The sequence below is a fragment of the Asterias amurensis genome, chromosome 18 (assembly GCF_032118995.1).
Source record: "Asterias amurensis chromosome 18, ASM3211899v1".
Lineage (NCBI taxonomy): Eukaryota > Metazoa > Echinodermata > Asteroidea > Forcipulatida > Asteriidae > Asterias > Asterias amurensis.
The window spans coordinates 1,832,011-1,857,715 of NC_092665.1; the positions used below are offsets into that span (position 1 = coordinate 1,832,011).

The 25,705-nt window shown below is 38.9% G+C and overlaps 1 protein-coding gene across 1 annotated transcript in view; it reads right to left on the bottom strand.

Moving 5' to 3' along the window:
• Positions 1-23,281, bottom strand: part of LOC139950654 (uncharacterized) — a 44,720-nt gene extending 21,439 nt beyond the window's left edge. The window contains exon 1 of the mRNA XM_071949433.1: positions 22,847-23,281. Within this exon, the coding sequence (XP_071805534.1) occupies positions 22,847-22,963 (117 nt within the window). The 5' untranslated portion in view covers positions 22,964-23,281. The remainder of the gene's footprint in view (positions 1-22,846) is intronic.
• Positions 23,282-25,705: the final 2,424 nt, after the last annotated feature.

Genomic DNA, 25,705 nt, shown 5'->3' on the forward strand with positions numbered 1-25,705 from the left:
TGGTAACTACTCAAAATAATTATCATCATAAAACCTTTCTTGATTACGAGTAATTGGGAGAGGTTGACAGTATAAAACATTGTGAGAAACAGCTCCCTCTGAAGTGACGTAGTTTTCGAGAAAGAAGTAATTTGATTTCGAGACCTCAAGTTTAGAATTTGAGGTCTCGAAATCAAGCATTAGAAAGCACACAACTTCGTGTGACAAGGGTGTTTTTTCTTTCATTAATATCTCGCCACTTCGACGACCGATTGAGCTCAAATTTTTCACAGGTTTGTTATTTTATGTATATGTTGAGATACACCAACTGTGAAGACTAGTCTTGGATAATTTACCACTAGTGTCCACTGTCTTTAGTCACTCCTGCTAATAAAAACTTACTTGGTTAAAAGTAAAGTAGCTTTCGACAGTAAAGCGTTTTGGAGAATCATTTATCTTCGAAGTAATGTCGATGTAAAAATATATCTGCTTTTATCCCCCACAAATTTGAATCTGAGAAACGTTACTGTCACAAACATTTCTCATTATATGTATTCCATTACGGATTATTTCTTCCTGCGTGGACATAATCACTCCGGATGTTCGGCATTGTCTCAGAAACCACTACACAATTTTTTGAAATGAAATCTACACGGGTTAGTGAAGCACTCAGACGGTCCAAAAACCAAAGGTATATTTTCCCGTTAAGTCACGGCTTTGAATTGCCATCATCGGTTCCCTAATGAAACAAAAATCAGTGTTTTGTCTGAATTAATGACTTTTGCAGATGTTGACGTCATCATGCTAAAAACCGTCATTTTGGACCGGTAGTGCAACGAGCCGTGTCTTAATTACAGTGTAATGTATTTGTCATGTGCCGACCCAAAGACCGAGCGTTTTAGTCAAAAAGGTTCAGATGAAGAAATGGATCGGCAAACGGGCAAATGTGAAGGGTCATACATCGGCCAGTATGTCCAACGCAGTGGTATAATGTCACGTTGCGACCATCTTGGTCCCCTGTATCCAATTACAGTAACAAATTCTAATAATCAGTGTACAAAAAGAAACAAGACTATTTCTCCTTCCAATGCCGTGGTGTCCTTGAAATACTCCACTGTAGAAGTTTACAATTTCCCCATATTGGGTGCATCTTACCAAGGAGAAAATGCCTTGGTGCCCTCGCCCTTTAAAAAACTAAGCACAAAACAGGCCTGGTGTGGAGAAATTGTACACCTTTAAGAATGTTCTTCTGTGGGAACACCTGGTGTCCTGCACACTTCACTGGTGAAATTACACTTTCCGTGTGCATGTGAGAGTTCTTACAAATGTTCACCCAGCCACCTGAAATTGTCAACATCCCACCTTCATCTATAACTCACATAAGCTCGATCAAAGTCCAGACTCTTCTCTCTTTCACACCCTCGCTAAGGAATCAAAAGCAAAATTTCCCAACTCCTAATAATGCGACATCTTTTTTTCTTTGGCTAAGGTACCTGAGCTCCTCATAGCAATCAACACCGTATTATTGTGTTTCAGCGCCGATGTCCCCAGCCATGGAAAGAAATACTGGCCAACGATCGCAGGGAGAAAAAGGGAACAAAGATTATGACAAGTGTGTCTCCCTGGACGAAAACGGTGTCACAATTATTTGATGTAGAGAGGAACCTTGTGGGAAATAAGCTTGTAATCTATACTGTCTTGCCCGCCAATAGCAGTCGAAATCAGGGATTTGGGTGTTATGATTCGAGTGGGCACGATAGGGTGTTGGTTTGATTTTACCATATTCTTCATCTTCTGTTTGGCTCATATAAAAATATATCTCACCAACAGGTAGACAATATTAACCCTCAAAGACACTGGACACTATTGGTAATTGTCAAAGACCAGTCTTCTCACTTGGTGTATCTCAACATGTATGCATAAAATAACAAACCTGTGAAAATTTGAGCTTAATCGGTCGTCGAAGTTGTGAGATAATAATGGAAGAAAAATCACCCTTGTCATACGAAGTTGTGTGCTTTCAGAGATGCTTGATTTAGATAACCCAAATTCTAAACTTGAGGTCTCGAAATCAGATTACGTCTTCCTCGAAAACTTCACTTCAGAGGGACCCGTTTCACACAGCGTTTTATACTATCAACCTCTCCCCATTACTCGTAATCAAGAAAAGTTTTATGCTAATAATTATTTTGAGTAATTACCAATCTGCCTTCGAGTCTCATAACTCCTGGGGTGACAGGTCTTTTTCTTCAGCTGTTCCCATGTAGAACTCTCTACCACTACCACTTAATCTTAGATGTTGTCTTTAAACCACGAAGTTCAAATCCCTTCTCAAAATCGTATGTCACAGGTTTTTCAAGGACTATAGTTGCGTCCGTTTTATTTCGTCTGATGTTTGTTTTACTGCGCCTTAAACACCAAGCAGGGTGGATTTGTGCCCAAGCGCAATACAAGTCTTGCTTCTTCATCTTCTATTTTTTTCTTCTTCTTCTTCGATTTTTTTTTAAATTATTATCACTGACACGGATACATTTGGCGGAATTTTGTGATTATGTTTAGTGCTCTCGATGCCCACATGCAAAAACAAATTTCCGGTGGTTAAGTCTGAGTCCGTTCTCGCACTGTTTGATCGCGAGAGATGTGGTGTACCGTATCGGTGATGTTTAATTTAACATTTTGAAGGCAGCCGTTTTAACATCAACGGCTGTACGTTTGGTCCATGATTTCATAACAATTAATAATAATTTTTGGAGGATAATATTATCCTTACTCGTAGCCGAGAATGAATTGCGAAATACGTATGGCTGAAATGTGGTTGCACGAGGGCACCTTGGCGGCCAAACCAATGCAGAACCACGGAGTGATTGATCAAGTGATTGGTCGTAAGCCAGCAATTGGGCAGTGTCCCCAGTATAGTTGTAAATAAATGTAAAAAAAACTGTAAATACAATATTTCTGTCGAAGAGACCATCATTCATGTGCAGCAAATGTCTATTAAAGAGAATGGACGATAAAGTGTAGATTCGAGAATGTACGAGCCGATATATTCAGCTAGCCGATGTTTTGTTGCACTTAATCCTATCTTTCAGTTTGGAAAGGCAGTAATTTTCAAGTTGAACTATTGTAACAAAAATACACTCAACTGCAGATTATGTTACGAACACTTAAGTGTAGACTGTTAACGAATCTCACAGTTAAGTGTAGATGCGTAAAAATAGTCTACACTTTCAACAACAGAGTGACGTCACAGAACTAGTTTAGTTTACATTAGTCGTCCCTGGTTGGCTGTGACACACACAGCCAGTCATAAAAAGTGTTTTATTGTTTTCCCCCGAAGGGAGGAAAACATGACGACCCAGAGACAACCCCAAATAGCATGTGAACAAACGCACAACTCTACTCGCATAAACACTAGCAGGGAATCGAACCAATGCCACATTGGCGAAAGCTGTACGCGCTTTACGCATTAACTCAACCGTGCCAGTCAAAAGTTCTCCCAAATAGTTACTTCTTTGAAATCGTTTTTTTTTTTTTCTCTCCTTTTTTTGTACAAATAACAGATAATCTGTCTTAATTCGGATAGTCGCTGGCCAAATCGAACCCCTTGGGGCCTCAAGGGGATCATCGGTTTTTTTAAATTTTGCTTGTGTATGTTGGTTTATTTATATGTTTGTTTGTTTGTTTGCAAACTCCCACCAGGGGATATAACCATCAAGCTGACCGCAGCCAATCTCTTTTCAACACAAACATTCGGTGGAGAACTTTGATTTTAAGTTGATAAATCAAGAAATCGTGATTCAGTGAAAGAAGACGACAATGCTTATTATAGTCAATGTGGAATCGGGTTTTCTTATCGCTCAGCAATGCTCTAAATGGATTCGATCGATCCGGTTACTAAAGAATTAAGTTTCAGTAATCTTATAGGCAGTTATTCATGCATCTTCGCTTTAAATCTTCAGCCATACTACAGGTTGTCTTGCGAGGTGTATACAGTGCTTGTGCAATGATTCTTCGCAATGTTCCATCTAATCTAAGACTATTGAGTTGTCAACTCTAAATACTATAGAAAATAGACCAAACAAAAATGCAAATTCACCAAGGGTCCGCCTAAACAAACACAGCCTTAAAGGATTCGGGTACTTTTTCAAAATGGCCACAGATTTACATTAAGCTTTCAGGGTTTGAAGATAATGATAGTGGAAAGCTTCCCTTCAAATATAACTAACTAAGGTTGTGTAGTTTTTGTGAAATGAGTAAAACAAGTCACAAAATAATTTTGGTCAAAATTATTTTAGCATGTAAAATCCCCTTAACCAGTTATGATGGTAGACCAAAACCATAGCATAACTGGTTAATATGTTTTTACATGCTAAAACTGAGACGAAAATTATTACTTTTACTCATTTCTCAAAAACTACAGCACCTCAGTAAGTAAAACTTCAAGGGAAGCTTTCTACTATCATAATCTTCAAACTGTGTAAGAGTAATGTAAATCTGTGGACATTGTGTTTTTGTTAAGAAAAAGTACATAATACCCTTTAACACCACCGGGTTATTTGCGAGGAATAAAGTGATTGGAACGGTGAAAAGGAATGAAGGGAAAACTACGGCTATAGGCTACTGACACCGTATCAAAAACAAACTGATAAAGTGGATTCGACCAGGCCAGTGAGGCAAAATAAACTCCTGTATGCTGTAGGGTTAAATACATTGACCGCCAAGCGAGAGAACTTCAAACAAAAAGATCTGTACTGCCCTTTAAATCCTTCTTGTTGAAGCGTACCCCACGGAGGAATTAGCCAGAAACGAGTGAAATACTTCCCGCACAAAAATGCAACGAAGCTTGTGTATACACTACAGCCTAGAGAGAAGTAGCCAAGCCCGCTGGCTATCACGCGAGAAGTAACTTTGAATTTAACGCGCAAAGAGTTGTTCGCGGTGGTACTGAACAGCGATACGTAGCACCACTACAGAATCACTAGCAAAACAACGGCAGATTTTCTGATAGATGTCATTAAATGACTGGACATTTTGTATCCGCTGAAATGGCACAAATTTACGTTTTCATTTTGTCCTGGCCTGTGAGGCCAGTCGGGTTTAGAACCCCCTTTGAGGGGGGGGGGGGGTGATAGCAAGCCCCTCCCTTGCTCCCGGGCTGCTGAGCCAGTGTGACTAGTCCCAGTATCGTAATTTTTTAGAATAGAAGGCAAAAATAAAGCAAACATTAATTTGTAATTGAGTGCTGATTTAGTCGTAATTTTGTTAAGTGTATTTTCTCTAAAGAGTGTTTCGCATTTACCTTTTCCAGGGATTGTAAATAATGTGTAGTTTGATCAAGTGAAAATATAAGTTAAATATAATTAGTTCTTTACTGTGTGTGTCGGAAAAGCAAAGCTTTTAGCATTTATTAACCATTTGTGAAATCTGTTTGCAGAAGCAACTCTTTTCGATGAGTTACTGTTGCTTTAAAATCATGCAAACTTCGTAAACTAACACTAACGTACAAGTGAACTTCTGTCACACTTATCCTCATCTTCCTTTAAGTGTATTTTGTTATCAATATTTGTGTAGGCGTCCCCAGTCGGCGCCTTTAACGCAGTATTCTTCTCATTATTTATATATACACACACGTAGTACAGGTTGTGATAATTACAGCTTGGGCAAACAAAACCGCCATGCGAAAATGTTGTCACAAAATTATGGTCCCACCGACTCGTGGAAGCGTTATATAGAGTGCAGTGGATACTTACTCCATTTAAAATGTCATTGCTCGGCTATGCGTTTTTTTAAAAACACACTGGCCGTTTGGCCTACTTCGTGCGTGCATCGCTGAGCGATATATGTAAACCCATTGATTCTTGCTAGATCGTACTTTTTGACGCGACGGCGGTGAAACAAATGTTTATTTATTCACGGGAGTTCTAAAGTAACGTCTGAGAAGAAACACAGTAATTTAAAGCTAATAAAAAAAGTCTTAGGAAACCAAAATGTAAAATAACACCTGCTAGCCAGGCTGGGCACCTGTCGTTCCTCCATGGTTAAAACAAAACCACTGAGTCGTGGATTATAGCCGGTACTTTACGCGCACATGTAAACCAACTCATGGTTTTGCTAGATAGGCTTATCAAATCCTTCTGAATTGTCAAAGAGAAAATGTTTACGTTGCCCTTTTTTTGCAGAGACCGATTATTGAGAAATGGAAAATTTAACAAGCTACGATCTTTGTAAGGAAAAGTCACGTAGCTGCTTATATTAATGTTATAAATTGTGTTTCAAACTTGCATTTTGAAGAACGTAACTTCTGTCAAATTGAGATTCTGGAGAAATGATAAATTTAGTAAGCTACAAATCTTTGTAAAGTAAAAGTCACTTAGCTGCTTATTTCTTTATTAACTTGCAATTTAAAGAACGTAACTTCTGTCGTTTGAAAAATTGAACAGTTCCTGTCCAGCGCTGCATCCCGCTACAGTCATGGCTTCGTTTTTGAAAGGGCAAGGGCACCAAATGCATTTTCTCCTTGGTGAAGGGCACCCTTTGAGGAAATTGTTAATTTCTACTGGATTATTTCAAGGGCACCAAGGCAATGACGCCCGTCGGTGGCAATCGCTCTTGCTTCGGGTTTGGATTTTTCATATATGACGTCGTGACACTCAGGATTTTAACAGTAAACCATTGGACTGAAAATGATGAAGTTATCCAAGTCAGTAAGGCTATTGACGTGGAACCTTCTTGGTATGGTCGTGACTTGTAAATTGATGTACGTTTTGTTAATCCTAATTAAAGGCACGGGACAATATTGGTAATTACTCAAAATAATTATTAGCATAAAACCTTAATTGGTAACGAGTAATGGGGAGCTGTTGATAATAGTATAAAATATTGTGAGAAACGGCTCCCTCTGAAGTAACGTAGTTTTCGAGAAAGAAGTAATTTTCCATCAACGTATTTGAATTTGATTTCGAGGCATCAGAATTTGATGTTGAGGTCTCGAAATCAAGCATCTGAAAGCACACAACTTCGCGTGACAAGGGTGTTTATTGTCTCGCAACCTTGACGACCATTTGAATCCAAATTTTCACAGTTTGTTATTTTATGCATATGTTGAAATACACCAAGTGAGAAGACTGGTCTTTGACAATTACATAAGGTGTCCATCAGTGTCTTCAGGTTTGTTATTTTATGCATATGTTGAGATACACCAAGTGAGAAGACTGGTCTTTGACAATTACATAAGGTGTCCATCAGTGTCTTTAAGGTTATAAAAACGGTACACGTACACGCACCGTTCACTATAATTAGTAACACGCTGATTGGTCCAACAGTGACAGCCCATTTGTTTGTACACTGTGATTTCTTATGATTGGGCGTTATGTTGGAGCAGGATGAACAAGGTTTTTCTCGTGCAATCAATTAATACTTAATCAGAGTGGAGCAAACTGCGGTGCATTGGTGGTTATTCCCGCTCGCTGACGCGATGCCCAGTGATTGTGTGGGGGTTTGGTCATCCCCAACTTATCCCCAACTCGACTTGTCCGTTTTTATTTGTAAACTAATGTATTTAATTATTGGGCACGTCAATCTCCTTAAAACCTCAGATCTGATTTTTGTGAGTCAAACATCACAGGGTATTAAAAACCCTCGTTGGTGGTGTTTACACACGAGGCTATCCAGTTTCAGTGGGGAAACAAGCCTAAAGTAAATAAGATTTACCGCTGAACGAATGACTAACTCGATTGCGGTTAGTCTTGGTTCAACACGTTCTTATCGTTGTTTGTCGTTTGAGTACTTGGCTCTCCAATAATTGTCTTTTAAAATGAATTACCGAATAGAGTTGGGTTGAAGTTATTCATTATCCTGAAGACGATGGGAGTATACTGTGTGAAACGTCGACTGGTTAAAGCACCCTTTATTTGTTGAACAAACTCGAGACATTATTCACATAGGGTCTCATCAAACCGCAATCTAACCTTTCGAAATAAACGTTCACCTTTACAACTTCTGTAAAAAGATAAAACGCAACTCTTCCACCTTATAACAACTACAACAACTTATCTTACTTTGGTGTTTAAAGACAGTGTACACTAGTGGTAATTGTCAAAGACTAGTCTTCACAGTTGGTGTATCTCAACATATGCATAAAATAACAAACCTGTGAAAATTTGAGCTCAATCGGTCGTCGAAGTTGCGAGATAATAATGAAAGATAAAAAACACCCTTGTCATACGAAGTTCTGTGCTTTCTGATGCTTGATTTCGAGACCTCCAATTCTAAACTTGAGGTCTCGAAATCAAATTCGTGGGAAATTACTTCTTTCTCGAAAACTACGCCACTTCAGAGGGAGTTGTTTCTCACAATGTTTTATATTATCAACCTCTCCCCATTACTCGTAATCAAGAAAGGTTTTATGAGGATAATTATTTTGAGTAATTACCAATAGTGTCCACTGCCTTTAATGTTATTAACCCCAAAGAAAGCAGTGTGCCAGTGATATTCATCCTTTTATTACTTTGTTGCTGTAAGATATTATTTAGAGGAAGTATCGTTTTCTTTTGGGACCCTTCGTTGAAAATACAGGAAATTACAAAATATTTCCAAAGGTGTCTGACAAAGGCAGTGGGTTCACTTTAAAACGCGGCGGGCCGAGTGCGAAGCGGTGGTCGTTCAAAGACAGTCGAGCGCACTGCCGCATCGACAACAAGCAATTATTTAAACCTTTACACGAAACCTGTGTGTGAGACACAATTAATAAAGACCCGTTTTAATTAAACTATAGTGTTATTGCGCCTCTAACGAACGGTTCAAATTGTGTAATGCGTGGTACGTTCATAATCGGGACACAACCAATTTAAAATTTGTGTATAGTTGTATCGTTTGTGTGGCTTGTTTGCTCTTTTATTTTGATTAAACTGATTTATGTTTATGAACATCATGTCACTTTCAATCAATTCAATTTTGAATGTCAGTTCAGCTACTGCATTTAATTTCGTGCAACTCGGGAGGGACACCAGTATAGACTGACACCATAATTCACAATAAAAGTGGTATGAATTAAAGACACTGAACACTATTGGTAATTGTCAAATACCAGTCTTCTCACTTGGTGTATCTCAACATAAGCATACAATAACAAACCTGTGAAAATTTGAGCTCAATCGGTCGTCGAAGTTGCGAGATAATAATGAAAGAAAAAAACCTGTGTGCTTTCAGATGCTTGATTTTGAGACCTCCTCAAATTCTAAACCTGAGGTCTCGAAATCAAAATTCGTTGAAATTTAGTTCTTTCTCGAAAACTACGTTACTTTAGAGGGAGCTATTTCTCACAATGTTTTATACCATCAACATCTCCCCAGTACTCGTAATCAAGAAAGGTTTTATGATAATTATTATTTTGAGTAATTACCAATAGTATCTACTGTCTTTAATACCAAACAGGTTTTTGAGGTGTGCAAGGACTACTCAATGCCGGGATTTTGTGCAAGTTCGTTTCGTCTGGTTTCCCTTCAACAAAACAACAGGGACAATGATGCCGCTCACTGTTTAAGTAGTATTGTTCATGTAAAATGCGAGCACTTTGAGATTCTCCTAAAATATAAGATTCGGCCCAGGCTAGCTTGGCCCGCGGTTGTTTGACAATGTGCGTGCTTTGCGTCAAGCTCGTGGCTTCAGACGAGAGGACGGAGCCTGAAGCCGAATCCAAAGCCGTGGTTTCGAAAAGGGACTTTGTGTCCATACTGCAGTCTGGCATTTCAAAGCCACCATTGGTTCTGTATGAAGTTTGTGTTGAAGTAAGAGTTCCGATTGGAAATCGCTTGTAACCTTTTCTGAGTGTTTGCAAGCACCACCCTTAAACCCCACTCCTCTACTACTGGGGCCACTTTGATTGAAATATCTTCTTTTAATCCAGTCTGAGTGATGCTTCATAAGTTTTTTAATAGAGTTAGTTTGTTTTCAGTGTTTTAATCTGGCCAAATTGCACAAACAGTTAGGCTATCTTTCCACACAAAACGGATATGTGCAGTTCATTGAATTAAGGTGACATGCTGTTATTTTAGGGAGGGCCTGCCCCCAAAGAATTGATTTGAGATTTGAATGTCTCTAAAGTACATTCAAGCAGGCAATGACATTCATAACGTAAACCCACCTGCTCAAGAGGGTCCTCAGTTGTAATTTCAATATTATTGCATCCTTTATTAAAGAATACTACTCTACAAAAGGAAAGGTGAAGGGGGACGAGAAGTGAAGGCAAAAGACAAGTGGTTTATCCTTTCTAAAATATGTATTTATAAAAAAAATGTCTTTTTCCCCTCTTGGCCACCCACTGTTTATAGATTCTTTTATTGACAGAAATATTATCAAAACAGGTTCGCGATCGTATTAGATTGAGAAAGCAATGCCTTGAAAGGACCTTAACATATAGACAAAGACCTTGGTGTGGCTTCAAGCGTATGAACAAACATGACATATCTTGTTAAATCAATTTTGATCGCGGGCATAACCTCCGAGCTACGCTTCGCATGGAAGTGCCGACTTTCATTGCTCTGCTTACCGCCGATTTCTGCGCCCACGGTCACCAATCTTTGCTTACTGTACAAGCGCCGAATTCTTGCACTTACTGTGTTCAGCGAAAAATGCCTATCAATGAGGAGTACGTATGATTGTTCTGCTCGCCCGTGACATACGCATGACGTGTAGTAAGCGCTGAACTCCCTGCTGAACTCCCTGCTTCCGTAAGCGCCGATGCTTTGCTTACGGTAAGCAGAGCCATGAAAATGGGCTCAGTTCATAAAAATGACTTGGGCGGTGTCATTGCAAAACATAACAGCAACCCGCCTTTAGCACACACAACTTTGTGTTAGGGGAGGGAGGGGGAGGGGCACAGCTGTGTTATATTAGCTATCAAGTAATTAATTGCTAAATTTGGTGTACGTACACTATTCACACTATCCTGACTTAGAAATGCGAAACACCTAAAATTTGTTTTTTACACTACTAGTACTATAAGCAGCATGCAGCATCAGAGTCCAGCATTCTCCAGAAGACGATCAGAGCATACTGATTGAAACAGAGGGTTATTACATGGTGTTACCGCAAACTCTTCTATATTTTACCCTACTGTTTTTGTGTGCCTTAATCTCTTTGAATCAAGATAAAGTACGTCAGGAAATATTTTGCGCGATGCACGCCCGAGCAACCCCACCAAACGTGTATAACCGTCTACGATATTGTTTCGTAAAGAGCCTAGTATAATTACAATTCTGCAACCATAATGATGCCTTCCCACTGCGGCTATAGCATGAGCCCTGAATTACCTGACAAGAGTTTGCATATCTTTAAACTGCTCACCATTCTAATTCGATACATTCCGTCGATCTTATAAATGGTGATTTTTTCGTAATCCATTTCCACGGGTTAAACAATTGGATTTCAATCATTTTTTTTTTTGCGTTCAGTGCGGTACACTGTACGATGATAATGATGCATTATATAGTACCTTATCGTTATGCTATATTAACTCCCCGCTAGCTCCCCTATCATGTATGAAAAATACCTTAAACTGTGTGCCAAATTATTCATTGAAGTACATCAGAACGATTAGCCGGAGCTATGGGTTTCCAGTGGGAAACCTTGGGGTTTGTAATGAAGAGTTTGGTTTAAAATAAAATGATTGGACCACCGGGTGTGTTAGTGTTCCATCGCGTTGACATCAGCTCCGTGGTGTGACGTCGCATGGGGGCAAGGTTATATTAGAGCGTCACTGTACATGTAGCCTGCCCACTGCTTCTACTTAGTTTAATTGACCAACGCCTAATTAAACTGTCCTTAGACGGGGCTTATATTATGTATTCGTAATCATCATTAGTCATGGTAGATATTGTCTCCCTTCTGAAGTATAATTACCTTTTTGAAAAAAATATTGTTTTTGAAGGCCATTTTTACCTCGTTTTGCTTTTGCAATTTTGAAGTATAAGACAAAATACAATTTGCAGTGACAACATTGTGTTCTATTAGAAAGCACCATTGCGTATTGACTGTTAATGCCCCCAATTGACACTCTTTATTGCGTAACGCAGGACACATTTTTTGTTAACACTTTAGGTGAGGTTTTTTAACTGTAACACTGCCAACTTCTGTATTGAGCTGAGACTACGTTATTAGTAACCCCGTTATGCACACCTCCCCTATTTGATGATTATTATTTCAAAAGGTGCTGCGTTGTAGTCTCCTTCTTAAAGCCATTGGACCCTTTCGGTAAACAGTATTGTCCAAGGCCCACACTTCGTGTATCACAACTTCTATATCAAATAACAAACCTGTGAAAATTTGGGCTTAATCGGTCATCGGAGTCGGGAGAAAATAACGGGAAAACCCACCCTTGTATCCGCGCGTTTCGCCGTGTCTGACATTGTGTTTAAAATAAATCTGTAATTCTCGTTAACGAGAATTTATATTGTTTTGCTGTTTTCTCAAAAAGTAAAGCATTTCATGGAATAATATTTTCAAGAGAAGTCTTTCACCATTACCTTCTGTAAACCCTGTAAGTTATTTGTAAATCTGTGAACTTTTTCTTTTTTTCCTGTACCGAAAGGGTCCAATGGCTTTAAGACAGGAATTTGCAGTTTACAGTCAAAACCCCTCAGTGTCAACAACAAAAATACACATCTAGTACATAGCTCTTGACCAACCGGGCAATGGCGGCCATTGGCCCCGTCTTCGCGTCGGTACGCCGCCCCCGATGAAAGAGAACGGCACCCCTAGCAATTCTCAAGTGTTCATTAACAGTACCCTTTCCCCCCTCTCTTCGTGAAAGTGGACCCTTTCCTTCAGGAATGAGAAACACAGTGCCACAATAGGCGTCTTTGAAATTTTAGCATAGCTAGAATCTATCTCGTTCAAACAAACAATGAAGGACCTTTTTGCGGCACTGCAAGATGCCCTTTATTTAGCACTGCACAAAGAATGCCACTCAGTAAGGTTTGGTGTTGAAAAATATACGGCACGAAATATAACACAGAATATTACACGGCAAGATGTCCTTTGTTTAGCACCACACCGAACAAACCAAGGTTTTCCTGAAGACGAGCAGAGTATACTGTTCGAAACGTCGAGACCAAACCGGCTCTTCTCAGAGCCAACACTCACACAAAAGAGATTTACACATGTTTGTACCCGCGAGTTTCATATACCTTATAGTTTCCATAGTGGTTTCTATAGGTTCTATATTAAAGTAGTTGGTTTTACCAGTAGTTTGTGTAGCTTTGTAAATTGAAGAAACTTTAATAAAATTCCCCCTCCAGGAAAAAAAATAGAAATGAACAAACAAAAATAAATTATAGTTTATTCCTGTTTCTGCACACAATACCAAGCTTCAAACAATATTTAAGCCGAGGTTTGGTGTTGATAAAGTTTAGGCCACAAAACACAATAAAGATTAGTGGCTTTCTGGTCAGAATCTGAATATTATCTGAATTATATAGTCGGCAAAGCATCCATTTAGTTTTGTCTTTTTGGCTCGCCATAGGTGCTCCCTAATTGCATTTTACACTTTCCTTGTAACCCTATACCATTGTGTTTGATAGTCTTATTCGTTTGTGATCCCACCATTACCCCATACTGTAAATAAATAATGTGAGTCTTATTCATCGGCCTCCTTTTTCTAACTTTTTTTCATCCGCATGAGCAAGGCGAAGTAGCATGAAATAATGGAAACATCGGACCAACTTTTTGTTTCGAAGACATTGAAGTCATTTCAGTTATTAATAGACGTGGGAAGGAAAACCTCTAACGGGCAACCCACGCAGTCAGGTGGGGAACGAAACACACAATCAACATGCAAGGTTCGAACCGGGGTCAACAGAGGAGGGCAGGTACCAACACCACAGCGCTAAACCTGACTGCCATCATTGTCATTCAATTGTCAATTTTAATGCCTTTGTCATTAAATTACAGTACGGTCTATAAAAAAAGCCATGTTTTGAACAACTTGAAAACATCCGTGCATCATATGTGATTCAATTGCACCGAAGCCCCCTCACATATAGTCACATTATCTGAGCTAAGTCATTCGCTATAAATGAGTGGGAAGGAATTTAATTCTGGTATAGATCCAGAATTGGGTTCAACCATGGAGGGTAGAATTAGTTCACCCACCATCGAATTCTATTTGACAGATTACGTGGGGCCTCGTCAAAATAGCGTTCCAGTTCATGGATTAGCACTACCTTTGTACTCGTGTAAAACTTAACAAAATTATTGGTGCGTATAAAAACTCAAAAATAGTGTTTTTTGTAGTTGAATGCATTACTAAATAAAGCAACAGTTACAAGTCTTGTTGGGTTCATTTCCAGTCAGACGTCCTTAGAAAGTATGCCTTGATTAAGTGGGTGTATTCATGGCAGCTAATTCTATAATTGCTTTACTATATAACATTTCTCAAATTCCAATGGGGGATATGTTGACATGGTTTATTTTGTTCTGCAAGAAAACAACAACAATGGGTACAGTTTGAGGGATCTATGGCAGCTAATTCTATAATTGCTTTGCTATACATTATAACATTTCTCAAATTCCAATGGGGGATATGTTGACATGGTTTATTTTGTTCTGCAAGAAAACAACAACAATGGGTACAGTTTGAGGGATCTATGGCAGCTAATTCTATAATTGCTTTGCTATATAACATTTCTTAAATTCCAATGGGGACATGTTGCCATGGTTTATTTTGTTCTGCAAGAAACAACAACAATGTTTATAGTTTGAGTGATCTAGCTTTTGCGTTTTTACGAACAGCCAAAAAGAACGTACAAACGGCAACCTGCACGCAGAAGACGTTTGTACGAAGGGGCGCTCTTGTAAACTAAATAATTAATAGTTATTCAAACACACTACGAACAGATTTGGGCTTATTTTTTCAAATAGGTAACATTTTCAAAGAATAAAAAGTGTACGAACCAGTTTAAATTAGCTCAACTTGAAACTTTTGGCAAAATCTCAACATGAAAACATCCACCAAAATAAGATAACATGCACGCGTAAGAAAGACGAATCTGGTCTTGCCGTATATTGACGGGTGTCTTAAGGGCACATTCTGACGAGTCGTACTATACCGTAAATCAGCCATCGTCATTTCGAAGTGATGAGATTTGTTCCTTCTCACCCCCCCCCAAAAAAAAAGAAACACGTCTCGACATTTTAATTTTGCAATTTCAAAGAAGCATCGTTGTCTAAAGAAACCATCTGTTGGACTCAATGACTCCAACGTGCAAGCCCAGTGGGAAGACATTCACGTCGAGTTATGTCACTTGGAAAACCAAAATTGCTTCACCTTTTTGACAACAGTTCGTTTCGTCAGTGAGGACGGGGGCAATTATTGTTTTCGTACCCCACGCTGACCATCGCATGCACGCATAAGGTGTGGGTGCTTTCCCGGATCCCTTCACTATTGACCCCGCGGCCAGCTTATGGTATGAAAAAAAAAAAAATTGCAGACGGGGAGAAAATGATAGCGGAGTGCAGTTATACACCCAAGGGTATGTTTAATTATCAAATACAAAGTTTGATCTTTATCTAAAACCGTCCCCACGTATGCATCTTTGCTCGCCATTATTACTAGTCACGTCTCTACGTGCCTTAGACGTAGGATTCAATTAAACGTAATACATCCACGACAAATATGATGTGAAATTAAGTACGTGGCCAAACAGTAAAATTTGCATTCAGTCCACTCTCATGTGGACGCCTAGAACGCAAACGGGCCATCGAAATTAACTGAAAATGAGATCCTTTGATATTAATTACTGTTGAATTGAATTGGATTGAGTTGAAGTTCAGTTTGTCTTGACGTTAACGGTTCTTCCGTCAAAATAGCCTGAATACATTTTCAACCGTGTGTCATTCTTTAAAGGCGTTGGTAATTGCCAAAGAGCAGTCTTCTCACACTTGGTGTATCTCAACATATGCATAAAATACACACAGCCTGTGGAAGTTTGAACCCAGTTGATCGTCTTTTAGTTGCGAGATTATAATGGAAGAAAACCACCCTATTGTCGCACAAGTTATTATAATAATAATAATTATTATTATTATTATGGAAATAAAATGCGAGTTTGACTTGAATTGAAAGTAGGATGTTGTATACTCCGGAGAGATACTGTTGTCGTCTTTCAGTCCTGCCGTAGAAAAGAGCGATTGCACGGTACATCAATCGATTCTACCGCCCTAAAGAACATCGATTGTGCTCAATTTGAACCGATACCATTTCGCGAGCGAAGTGATCACCGTATGAATGTCATAATGACATATTTTATGACACTTTTGTTTCTCTCTTTTTTTTTTTGCACGGACATTACAGTCGCACACAATGTGCATGCTACATTCTGTTTACAGTTAGTGTACATGTAGTATGCTGTTAAAATGACAAGGGCACCAAGGCATTTTCTCCTTGGTAAAGGGCACCCTATGATGAAATTGTAAATTTCTACTTGAGCAAACAAATGGCACCAAGGCAATCGCCTTCGTTGCTTCTTGTTTGGATGACCATCTTTATGAACAATAAATGAGTGCGTTCGTTTAGCTTCCCCGGGTCGACCCCGGTATGAAGCGTTTTTTCTTTCCAGGACGAACGTGTGCAGATAATTACCCACGTTCGTCCTGGAAAAAAAATACCGCCACACACCGGGGTCGACCCAAGGTCGACGCAAGGAAGCGTTTTTCTTTCCAGGACGAACGTGTGCAGATAATTACCCACGTTCGGCCTGGAAAAAATAATACCGCCACACACCGGGGTCGACCCAAGGTCGACGCAAGGAAGCGTTTTTCTTTCCAGGACGAACGTGTGCAGATAATTACCCACGTTCGTCGTGGGAAAAAAAATTGGCACACACCGGGGTCGACCTAAGGAAGCAAAACGAACGCACCCACTGTGACTGGAATAATATATGGTTACCCTGTGGCCGTAGTTGTGTCTTAACTCCCGGTTCGAATCCCACCGGGGGCATTTTATATTGATTGGGTTTTCAATTCCTTCCTGATTGCGTAGTGTTTTCCTATATTAATTAATTAATTTATTTTCACTCCCACATCTTGTACTAACACTCCCTTCATTGTCTTCTGCCCATTGGGTGTTCATTGTGATTAAATTCACTTTTTCACCTTTCTCTGAGGTTTTTCCTCCCACATCTAAAACTGAAACTTCCTTTCTTGTCTTCTCTCCGTTTTGTTATTGGAAAGTCAGTGATTAAGTTGGCTTTTCTGAGAGTTCTTGGCTTCATAACCAGAATGAATAGACTTTAAACAATATAAAAAACTCTAAATTATATCGTGATCGCGCCAGAGCACCTGAGAACAATACGATAGCTAACAATTGGTTTGTTTGCAGGAAAATCACAAAAGACCTAATCATAAATTATTGTAAATTAATTGTATTAATAATATATTATTCAATTCAATTTGCTATTCATTCGTCATGCGAGCATGAAAATCATTACCTCTGTTTGTACGCATACACGCTTGTACTTCAAAATATTCAAATTACGGAAATATACTGGCAGAATTGCACAAAATATATATAATATTAAGATAACGTTTTGCTCCCTCTTTCCCCGCACTGAACACTATTGGTAATTACTCAAAATAGTTGTTAGCATAAGAACTCACTTGGTAACGGGCAACGGAGAGCTGTTAAACAACATTAAATTTTGAGAAAGGAGTAATTTTCTCACTAAAATACTGGATTTGATTTCGAGACCTCAGCTGAGGTCTCGAACTCAAGCATCTGAGAGCACACAACTTGTGCGACAATATGGTGATTTTTCTTCCATTATTATCTCGCAACTTCGACGACCAACTGAGTTCAAACTTTCACAGGTTTGTTATTTTATGCATATGTTGAGATACATCAAGTGAGAATATTGGTCTTTTACAATCATCAAAATGTGTCTAGTGCCTTTAATTTGTCATCTCTTCTTATTTCAAGGTTGGTTGTGTGACGGAGACACCTTGAGGACACTAACACAGTCTGCCAGGTGGAAAATTAACCAATGAGTAGAGAGAGATGAGACAATAAGCAACGGGAAGGAATGGGTATGTTCTTGAATTATTTCCCCATGTGATTTCAGTGCAATGGGTTAAAGGGAAGGTACACGTTTGGTAATTACTCAAAACAAGTATTAACTTACAAACTGACTTGGTAACGAGCATTGGAGAGCTGTTGATAGTATAAAACATTGTGAGAAACAATTCCTCTGAAGTAACGTAGTTTTTGAGTAAGAGGCAATTTCTCACTACAATAAAAAATATCTGAAAGCACACAAATTCGTCCAACAAGGGTGTTTTTTCTTTCATCATTTTCTCGCAACTTCGATGACCGATTGAGCCAACATTTTCACAGGCTTGTTATTTTATGCTGATGATGGGATACACCAAGTGAGAAGACTGGTCTTTGACATAACCAAACGTGTACCTTCCTTTTAAAGGCACTGAACACCAGTGGTAAAATCACAAATCTGTGATTTTCTTTTACTCAATTGGTCATTGAAGATGCAAGAGAATCATGAAAGAAAACACACCCTTACTGTACAAATTTGTGTGCTTGTAGATGCCAAATAAAAGGCTTCAGGATTTAAGTCTGTTACTATTTTTGAGTGAGAAATTACTTCAAAAACTACGTTAATACTTCAGAGGAAAGCCGTTTCTCACAATGTTGAGGTCTCGAAATCAACCATCTAAACGTATATCTAAAATTCGTGTGACAAGGGTTATTTTTCTTTCATTATTATCTCGCAACTTTGATGACCGATTGAGCTCAAATTTTCACAGGTTTGTTATTTTATGGATATGTTGAGATACACCAACTGTGAAGGCTAGTCTTGGACATTTATCAATAGTGTCCACTGCCGTTTGGGATATACATTCAGAAATATTAATAGGCAAAGCATCAAAACATGTAAATTAATATTATATTCATGAGTTTATGTGAAAAACCTTTCTCATGTAGAAAAGTGTGGACGACTGCGCTGGTATCAAGCAATTCAGACCAAACCGTGTCATGGAATGATTAATAAAAACGCTGGACACTATTGGTAATTACTTAAAATATACAGTTGGCATAAAAAGTACTTGGTATTGAGCAGCGGAGAGCTGTTGATAGTATAAAACATTGTGAGAAACGGCTCCCTCTGAAGTAACGTAGTTTTTGAGAGAAAACAAGTAATTTCTCACTAAAATAATAGAAGACTTCTTGCCAGATTCGTATCTATAACACACAAAGTAACGCAACATGTATTTTTTCTTTCATAATTTTCTTGAAACTTCAATGACCAATTGAGTCCAAATTTTCACCGGTTTGTTATTTTATGCATTTGTTCAGAAACACACTCTATGGATATCACATAGTGAGAGTACTGGTCTTTGACGAATCAAACGTGATCAATGCCTTTCAGTTTTCCCATGGTTTTCCCCACCAATGATCGTGAAAACAGGTTCACATCACATGCGTTTCCTATGGATCACTCCGCAACCATTTTAGATTGGTCTTTTTTTCATCAAACGCCATTAACAGGGCACGGCTCGCAGAACACCAACCATTGTTAAACATCTTCAAACGCGAAATCGTTATCGGCTTTCAAGCCCCCAGTATAGTCTTCTTTTCAGGGGGTGGCAATGACTAGCTGGACACAACACAATAACCCCAGCAATTAAGTAACCACAAAGTTCTGTGCACAACCCCTCATTATACACCTAAAACCTGTGTCAAATCAAGCGTAGAATGGCTGGTATTAGCAACCAGCTCGACAGGTTGGAATGAAGGACAATTTTTGTTTGACCATGGAGGTACGGTTTGACTGTATGGTATCTATCGATTTTTTGTGTATAGAGAAACGCCTTTCTTGCGGTTTGTAGCAAATTGTGCTGCAGTCTTTACGCCACTTTTGCATCAAGGTTACCGTTGTCTACACTAATTCACCAGGTAGAACAATGGTTAAAGACTACATAAAATTACCGACCGTGGTCGAACCAGTCACTTCAACACGCTACAAATAGCGCAGTTCACTCTGGTAAGGCAGAACGAATAATCAGACAGAACACAATTTAAGTTACTGATGAATGCTCTCAAGTAAAAACAAAAGACAATCAAAAAAGAGTGCTTGTTTTCGAGTTGACTATATAGCCAGTCAGAAAATCCTCTGTTTTTTTAAAGGTTTTTGATACCTTTTGTAGATCAAGATGATACCTTTTGTAGATCAAGATTCTGGACATGACATGAATCCCCACTCACTGTGAATGAAAATGTATGTAATATAATCTACCTGTAGAAGTTTCACCGTCTGTAGTCGACAAGTTTTTTTAAAATCAAAGAGCAATTTTTTTATGAGAGTCGCGTAAATTCGTTGTATACTAAACTCGTCTCACTGTGAGACGACAATTATTTTTTTGGGAAACTGTGATACTCATTTCTAAAAGAAATAAATACAGCACCTCAGCATGTTACAATTTAAGGGTTTCTACCATCAGTATCTTTAAACAGTGTAAGTTTGATATCAATCTGTGGACACTTTTGTTTGTGACCTACAAATTATTGTACTCAACCCCTTTAACACTTTTTGTTAAGTTCCTGGTCAGGCTGGAAAAAAGCACCACACATGCAGTGAAACCGTTCAACACGTGTTCGTAACCTGTCGTTTTCCCCTCACTCGATTTCAATTAAATTGGAACATGTTTGATTGTGTGTGCCAAAAACCTACGTTGTATAATGCTGCTTTGTCAGAGGTAAATTGCTTTCCGTTGGAGCACTTTCAATGCTTTTCAATTCCAATCGTTACTTTCTTTGTGGCATTTTACTTTTGTATCCGTAAATAGACCCCAAATAAAAAATGTACATGTATAGAGAAGTCATGATACTAACATCTGTTATGATTCTTATAAGTAGGATTTTAAACTTTGCAAGGTGGAAATACGATATGAAAAGGTTTGCGGTAACACCATGTAATGACTATCTCTAAATAAGTTTGGGTGGTTCTGAAAAGAACCGTTGGTTTCAACTCGACGTTTCGATCAGTATGCTTTGATCGTCTTCTGGAGAAAGTGATTCTGGATGATTCATATAATTATTTAATGTACTGTTTTTTTTGTCCACTTGTTGCTGTTTGAAGAATTCCGTAATGATTGTCTAATAAAAGCAAACCAACAGAAATGTTTTCCTGTACAGAATGTCGGTAACTTCGTTCCCACGCCACTTCGTACCCAAGCCACTTCGTACCCAAAGTACCAATACACGTAACGTCTCGACAGGAAACTCTCTCGACAAGCTAGTTATACATTTGTAAGTGAATTAATCTATAAAATTCTACTCTTGAACGGTCAACCGAATCTCCATCTCGCCATGTTTTATGCAACACTACAACTTAAGTTTCAAAGAGTGGATTTGGTGTCAATCAGACACCAAACACCGATGTGTTTGGAACATCGCGAAATTATTCACCTTTGTGCAGTTTAAACAATGTTTAATCTATAAAACTCCAGTGAACGATTTCGTCCAGAAATGTTCAGTAGTTTAAATGCACTGGACACTATTGATAATTACTCTAAACAATTGTTAGCATAAAAACTTACTTGGTAATCAGTAATGGGGAGCTGATGACGATAGTATAAAACATTGTGAAAAACGGTTCCCTCTGAATTCACGTATCGTTTTTTTTATAAAGGAGTAATTTCTCAGTAAAATATTTGAATTGATTTCGAGACCTCACCTCGCAGTTTCGACATACAATGTGCGTTATACGGTACGAGTTGACTTGGGTACGAGTTGACCTGGATACAAGTTGACTTGGGAATGAGTTGACTTGGGTACAATATTTTGGGTACGAGTTGACTTGGTAACGAGTTGACTTGAGTATAAGTTGACCCGTTTCGGGAATCAAGCAAATGAAAGCACACAACTTCGTGTGACAAGGGTGATTTTTTTCATCCATTATTACCTTGCAATTTCGACAATCAATTGAGTTAAAATTTCCACACGATTGTTATAATGTGATTATGTTGAGATACACCAAGTAAGACGACTGGTCTTTGGCAGCTACCAAAGGTGTCCAGTGCCTTTTAAACAAAAAAGGCTGAACTTTTTGTGCAGACTAAATGGCATAATTGAGCAGCAAATTGTGATGTTTTGGAAGCAGCTTATACATTTTGTGTAACAATTTGCTCTGCTATATACAAGAGCAAACGTGAGAGCGTTTATGGCGAGAACATTTTGGGCATGAGCAAATAATGTGAGCGAGGACCACCGACCAAGACAAGTTTCTGATTTAAATTGGTTTGAAAACAAATAAGAAAACATTTGTTTTACCTGAAACCCTTTTTTCATCCATTATGAAATAAATTATATGTATCTAATTTACTCAAATTATATACTATTTAGTTTGGTAACACAGAAAAAAGTGGCGGCAGAATACGGAAATCTTTCCCATACTTTATCCCGCTTACTGAACCAATTTTGTAGACACAGAATTCTAAACATTGAGTAGCAATTTATGACTTTTGATTATCAACTGACGCAATTTGTGCATAGCATTTTGCTCTGCTCTACGAGGGTAATTGGAAAGGTTTGCGGCAACACCATGTAATGACTATCTCTAAATGAAATGGGGTGGTTCTGAAAAGAACCGTTGGTTTCAACTCGACGTTTCGACCAGTATGCTCTGATCCTCTTCTGTAGAAAGTTGAAACCAACGGTTCTCTTCAGTCATAACCGACCCAACTAATTTAGAGATTAGTGGTGATACCGCAAACCTTTCTCCACATCGTATCTCCACCATGCAAAGTTTCAAATCCTACGAGGGAAATTGTTCACTGGTTAAGGGTATTTTAAACTTACCACATCGTTGGCTTCAATCTCCGCTTGGCAGACGAGCGAAAGAGCCAGACAGAATAGGCCTACCAGCCACCACGTGCGAAGAGCCCGTGGAGTTTCCCCTCCACACCTCGCCATCATTTCAATCGCAATCCTTCACCAACCAAATAGAAACCAACAAAACCACCCTCGATGTCTCGCTGGCAAAATTAAACTGTTATCCCTTATCGAAGACGTTGTGTTTCACTGAAAAAACCTCCAGAGTTGTCTACAACTCGCAAGAAAGTAAGTACGTGTCCGTGTCGCTTGACAGTCAGTAGTAGAATGCCGAGCTCTGCGCACTGCGCTCTTATTTTTATGAAACCCCTTTTCGTTGTAGATGTTGTCTGGTGCTTATCCGCGCCAATGGTTACACGGCCCAGTCGATCTTACGCGAGCAATAACGTAGCGACCACTTGCAACACCCACTCGGCCTTTAAAACACGCACTGTATACAGTGCTTTGAGTAAATGTATTCAAATGATGTGTGTGGGATGGGAAGTATACGCAAGCTTGGGTATCATCTGCACTTAATGTAAGACGCCACCACGTGGTGGCGTAGACCTTTTTGCATTGCGCAAGCGCTGACTGTTAAATGAGGTGCATGCTGGTCTAGCTAGCTATCAACTTTGATCGCTAGCTAGACCAGCATGCACCTTGTTCCTACGCCTACAGCGCACGTACAGAGTATTTGCGATAAGGTGGTCAGGGCAGTCTTTTGTGAGTACGGAGTCACCGTCGTTGTGTAATTATCTTCATTAGCGGTTTAAGGAGTTAATGTCATGTCTGGTGTTGGGCTGGAGAAACACTGAATGATCTCAAAGCACGTAGGCTGTTGTGTGGAGTGTTCATGTGTGCTACTCAGATGCAAATAATGCTGGGGGATTGCTGCCAAATGGCGGCAGAATGCCGGGGTGGCCAGTTCTGCTGTGATGACGGAACCCAGGTTTATGAAAGAGGAGCAAGAGGCGGATATAATGGATGTTTTAAATCGGTGAGCAGGGGAACAATACCCTATTCACATGACACTATACAACAAAGCAAACATTCTTTGGGAATTGTCCCCGTGGTTCACATTCTAAACCGACTTACGGTAATAGCGCTTACCGCGAAGAATGCTTACCGCCCGGTTGCAATGTGATTTATTTAAAGTATTCAGTGTGACGCGCAATTATGTATTGGGACAAATAAATTGACCCTTTAAACCTTATTTATAAAACTTCTGTTGGTTTACTACTTCTGAGAATGGTGCCAATACGAGGGTACGATTTGTTTTTTGGGGGTGGAAGGTTGAATTATTTTCTATTTTAAAATTGAAATCAGGTCGGTTTTAAAAGCAGTGGTAATTGGTAATTGCTCAAAATAATTATTAGTAATGGGGAGAGGTTGATGGTAAAAAACATTGTGAGAAACGTCTCCCTCTGAAGTGCCATAGTTTTCGAGAAAGAAATAATTTTCCACGAATTTGATTTCGAGACCTCAAGTTTAGAATTTGAGGTCTCGAAATCAAGCATAAGAAAGCACACAACTTCGCGTGACAAGGGTTTTTTTTTTCTTTCATTATTATCTCGCAACTTTGACGACCGATTGAGCTCAAATTTTCACAGGTTTGTTATTTTATGCATATGTTGAGATACACAAGGTTTAGAAGACGGGTCTTTGACAATTACCAATAGTGTCCACTGTATTTAACTGATCAAACGATGAGTGCTCAACGTTTCAACTAGCTTGCTCCAGTCATCGTCTTAGAAAGTACACAAGAGGAGCATATGTAATTTTAGATTTCTAGGAAATATTTACTGTTTTGTCCAATTCAAGAAGACGAAATATATATAACAGCTTAAGGTGTGTATTACCTTATAAGTCTTTCCCTAACCATACGAAATAGGCTCGTTCAGTTATTGTTATTTTTGATGCGTGTGTGGAGCACAATGTCCACACCCCCACCATAAACAGTCATTACTTAAGTGACTGCTTTTGTATAGGCTACAGTGCAGCTGTAATTAAAAAGCACTGGCTCACGTTTCAAAAGAAATGTTACTCTCTTTGTTTCGTTATTGATGCTGAGCGAGGGGAAATTTCAAATAGATTTGTGAAGAGTATTGGTGTTGTTAACCGCGAGCCGTATATACGAAAACATTAACGCATTTTGAATGGGATCGAGCCAAACTTAAGTCCCGATGGACGAGTTGTCTTCGGGTTGCGTGGGACAGGCCTCCGGCTGTCTAACCACAGACGAATCTAGCTTGCCACTCGAACAAAAACACAAATGTCCTCCTGAACAATACGCCATAATTATTCCCCTTTCTATAATAGAGGTTTTCTCTCTAACCACAGTATCAGGGCGGTGGTAAATTGGAAAAGCCTCCGTTTAAAAGGGTGTGTATAAGCAATGACAGGGCGTTTATTCTACAATTTTAGAAGAGCGAATTCCTGAGAAAGGAATTTATAGAAGTATAATCTTTGTGTCTTTCAAAGGCGACCAATCAAACAAAAGTGAATCACTGTTTTTAGAGGAGGAGTGTTTTTAAAGTTCAACAAACAATTACAAATAGCAAGTGACATTTTCATCCTATTTGTGTAGTCACGATTACAGGGGAAAACAACGAAACTTGTGTAATGTTCTTTAAGGATTTTGAGTATCTTTAAGGCTTATTTTCGAAATAAGTGCCAATCCACAAATGCCACCGTTTTATTTTTCTTCTTCGTGTTCTTCAAACGTTATTGTTTCTCTAACATGATCAATCAAATCGTGTGTACATTGATCTCCATTGTAATATCAACTGGCCTCATCTGAGGTCTCGAAATCAACTCAACTATTTTCGTGAAAAATAACTTCTTTTT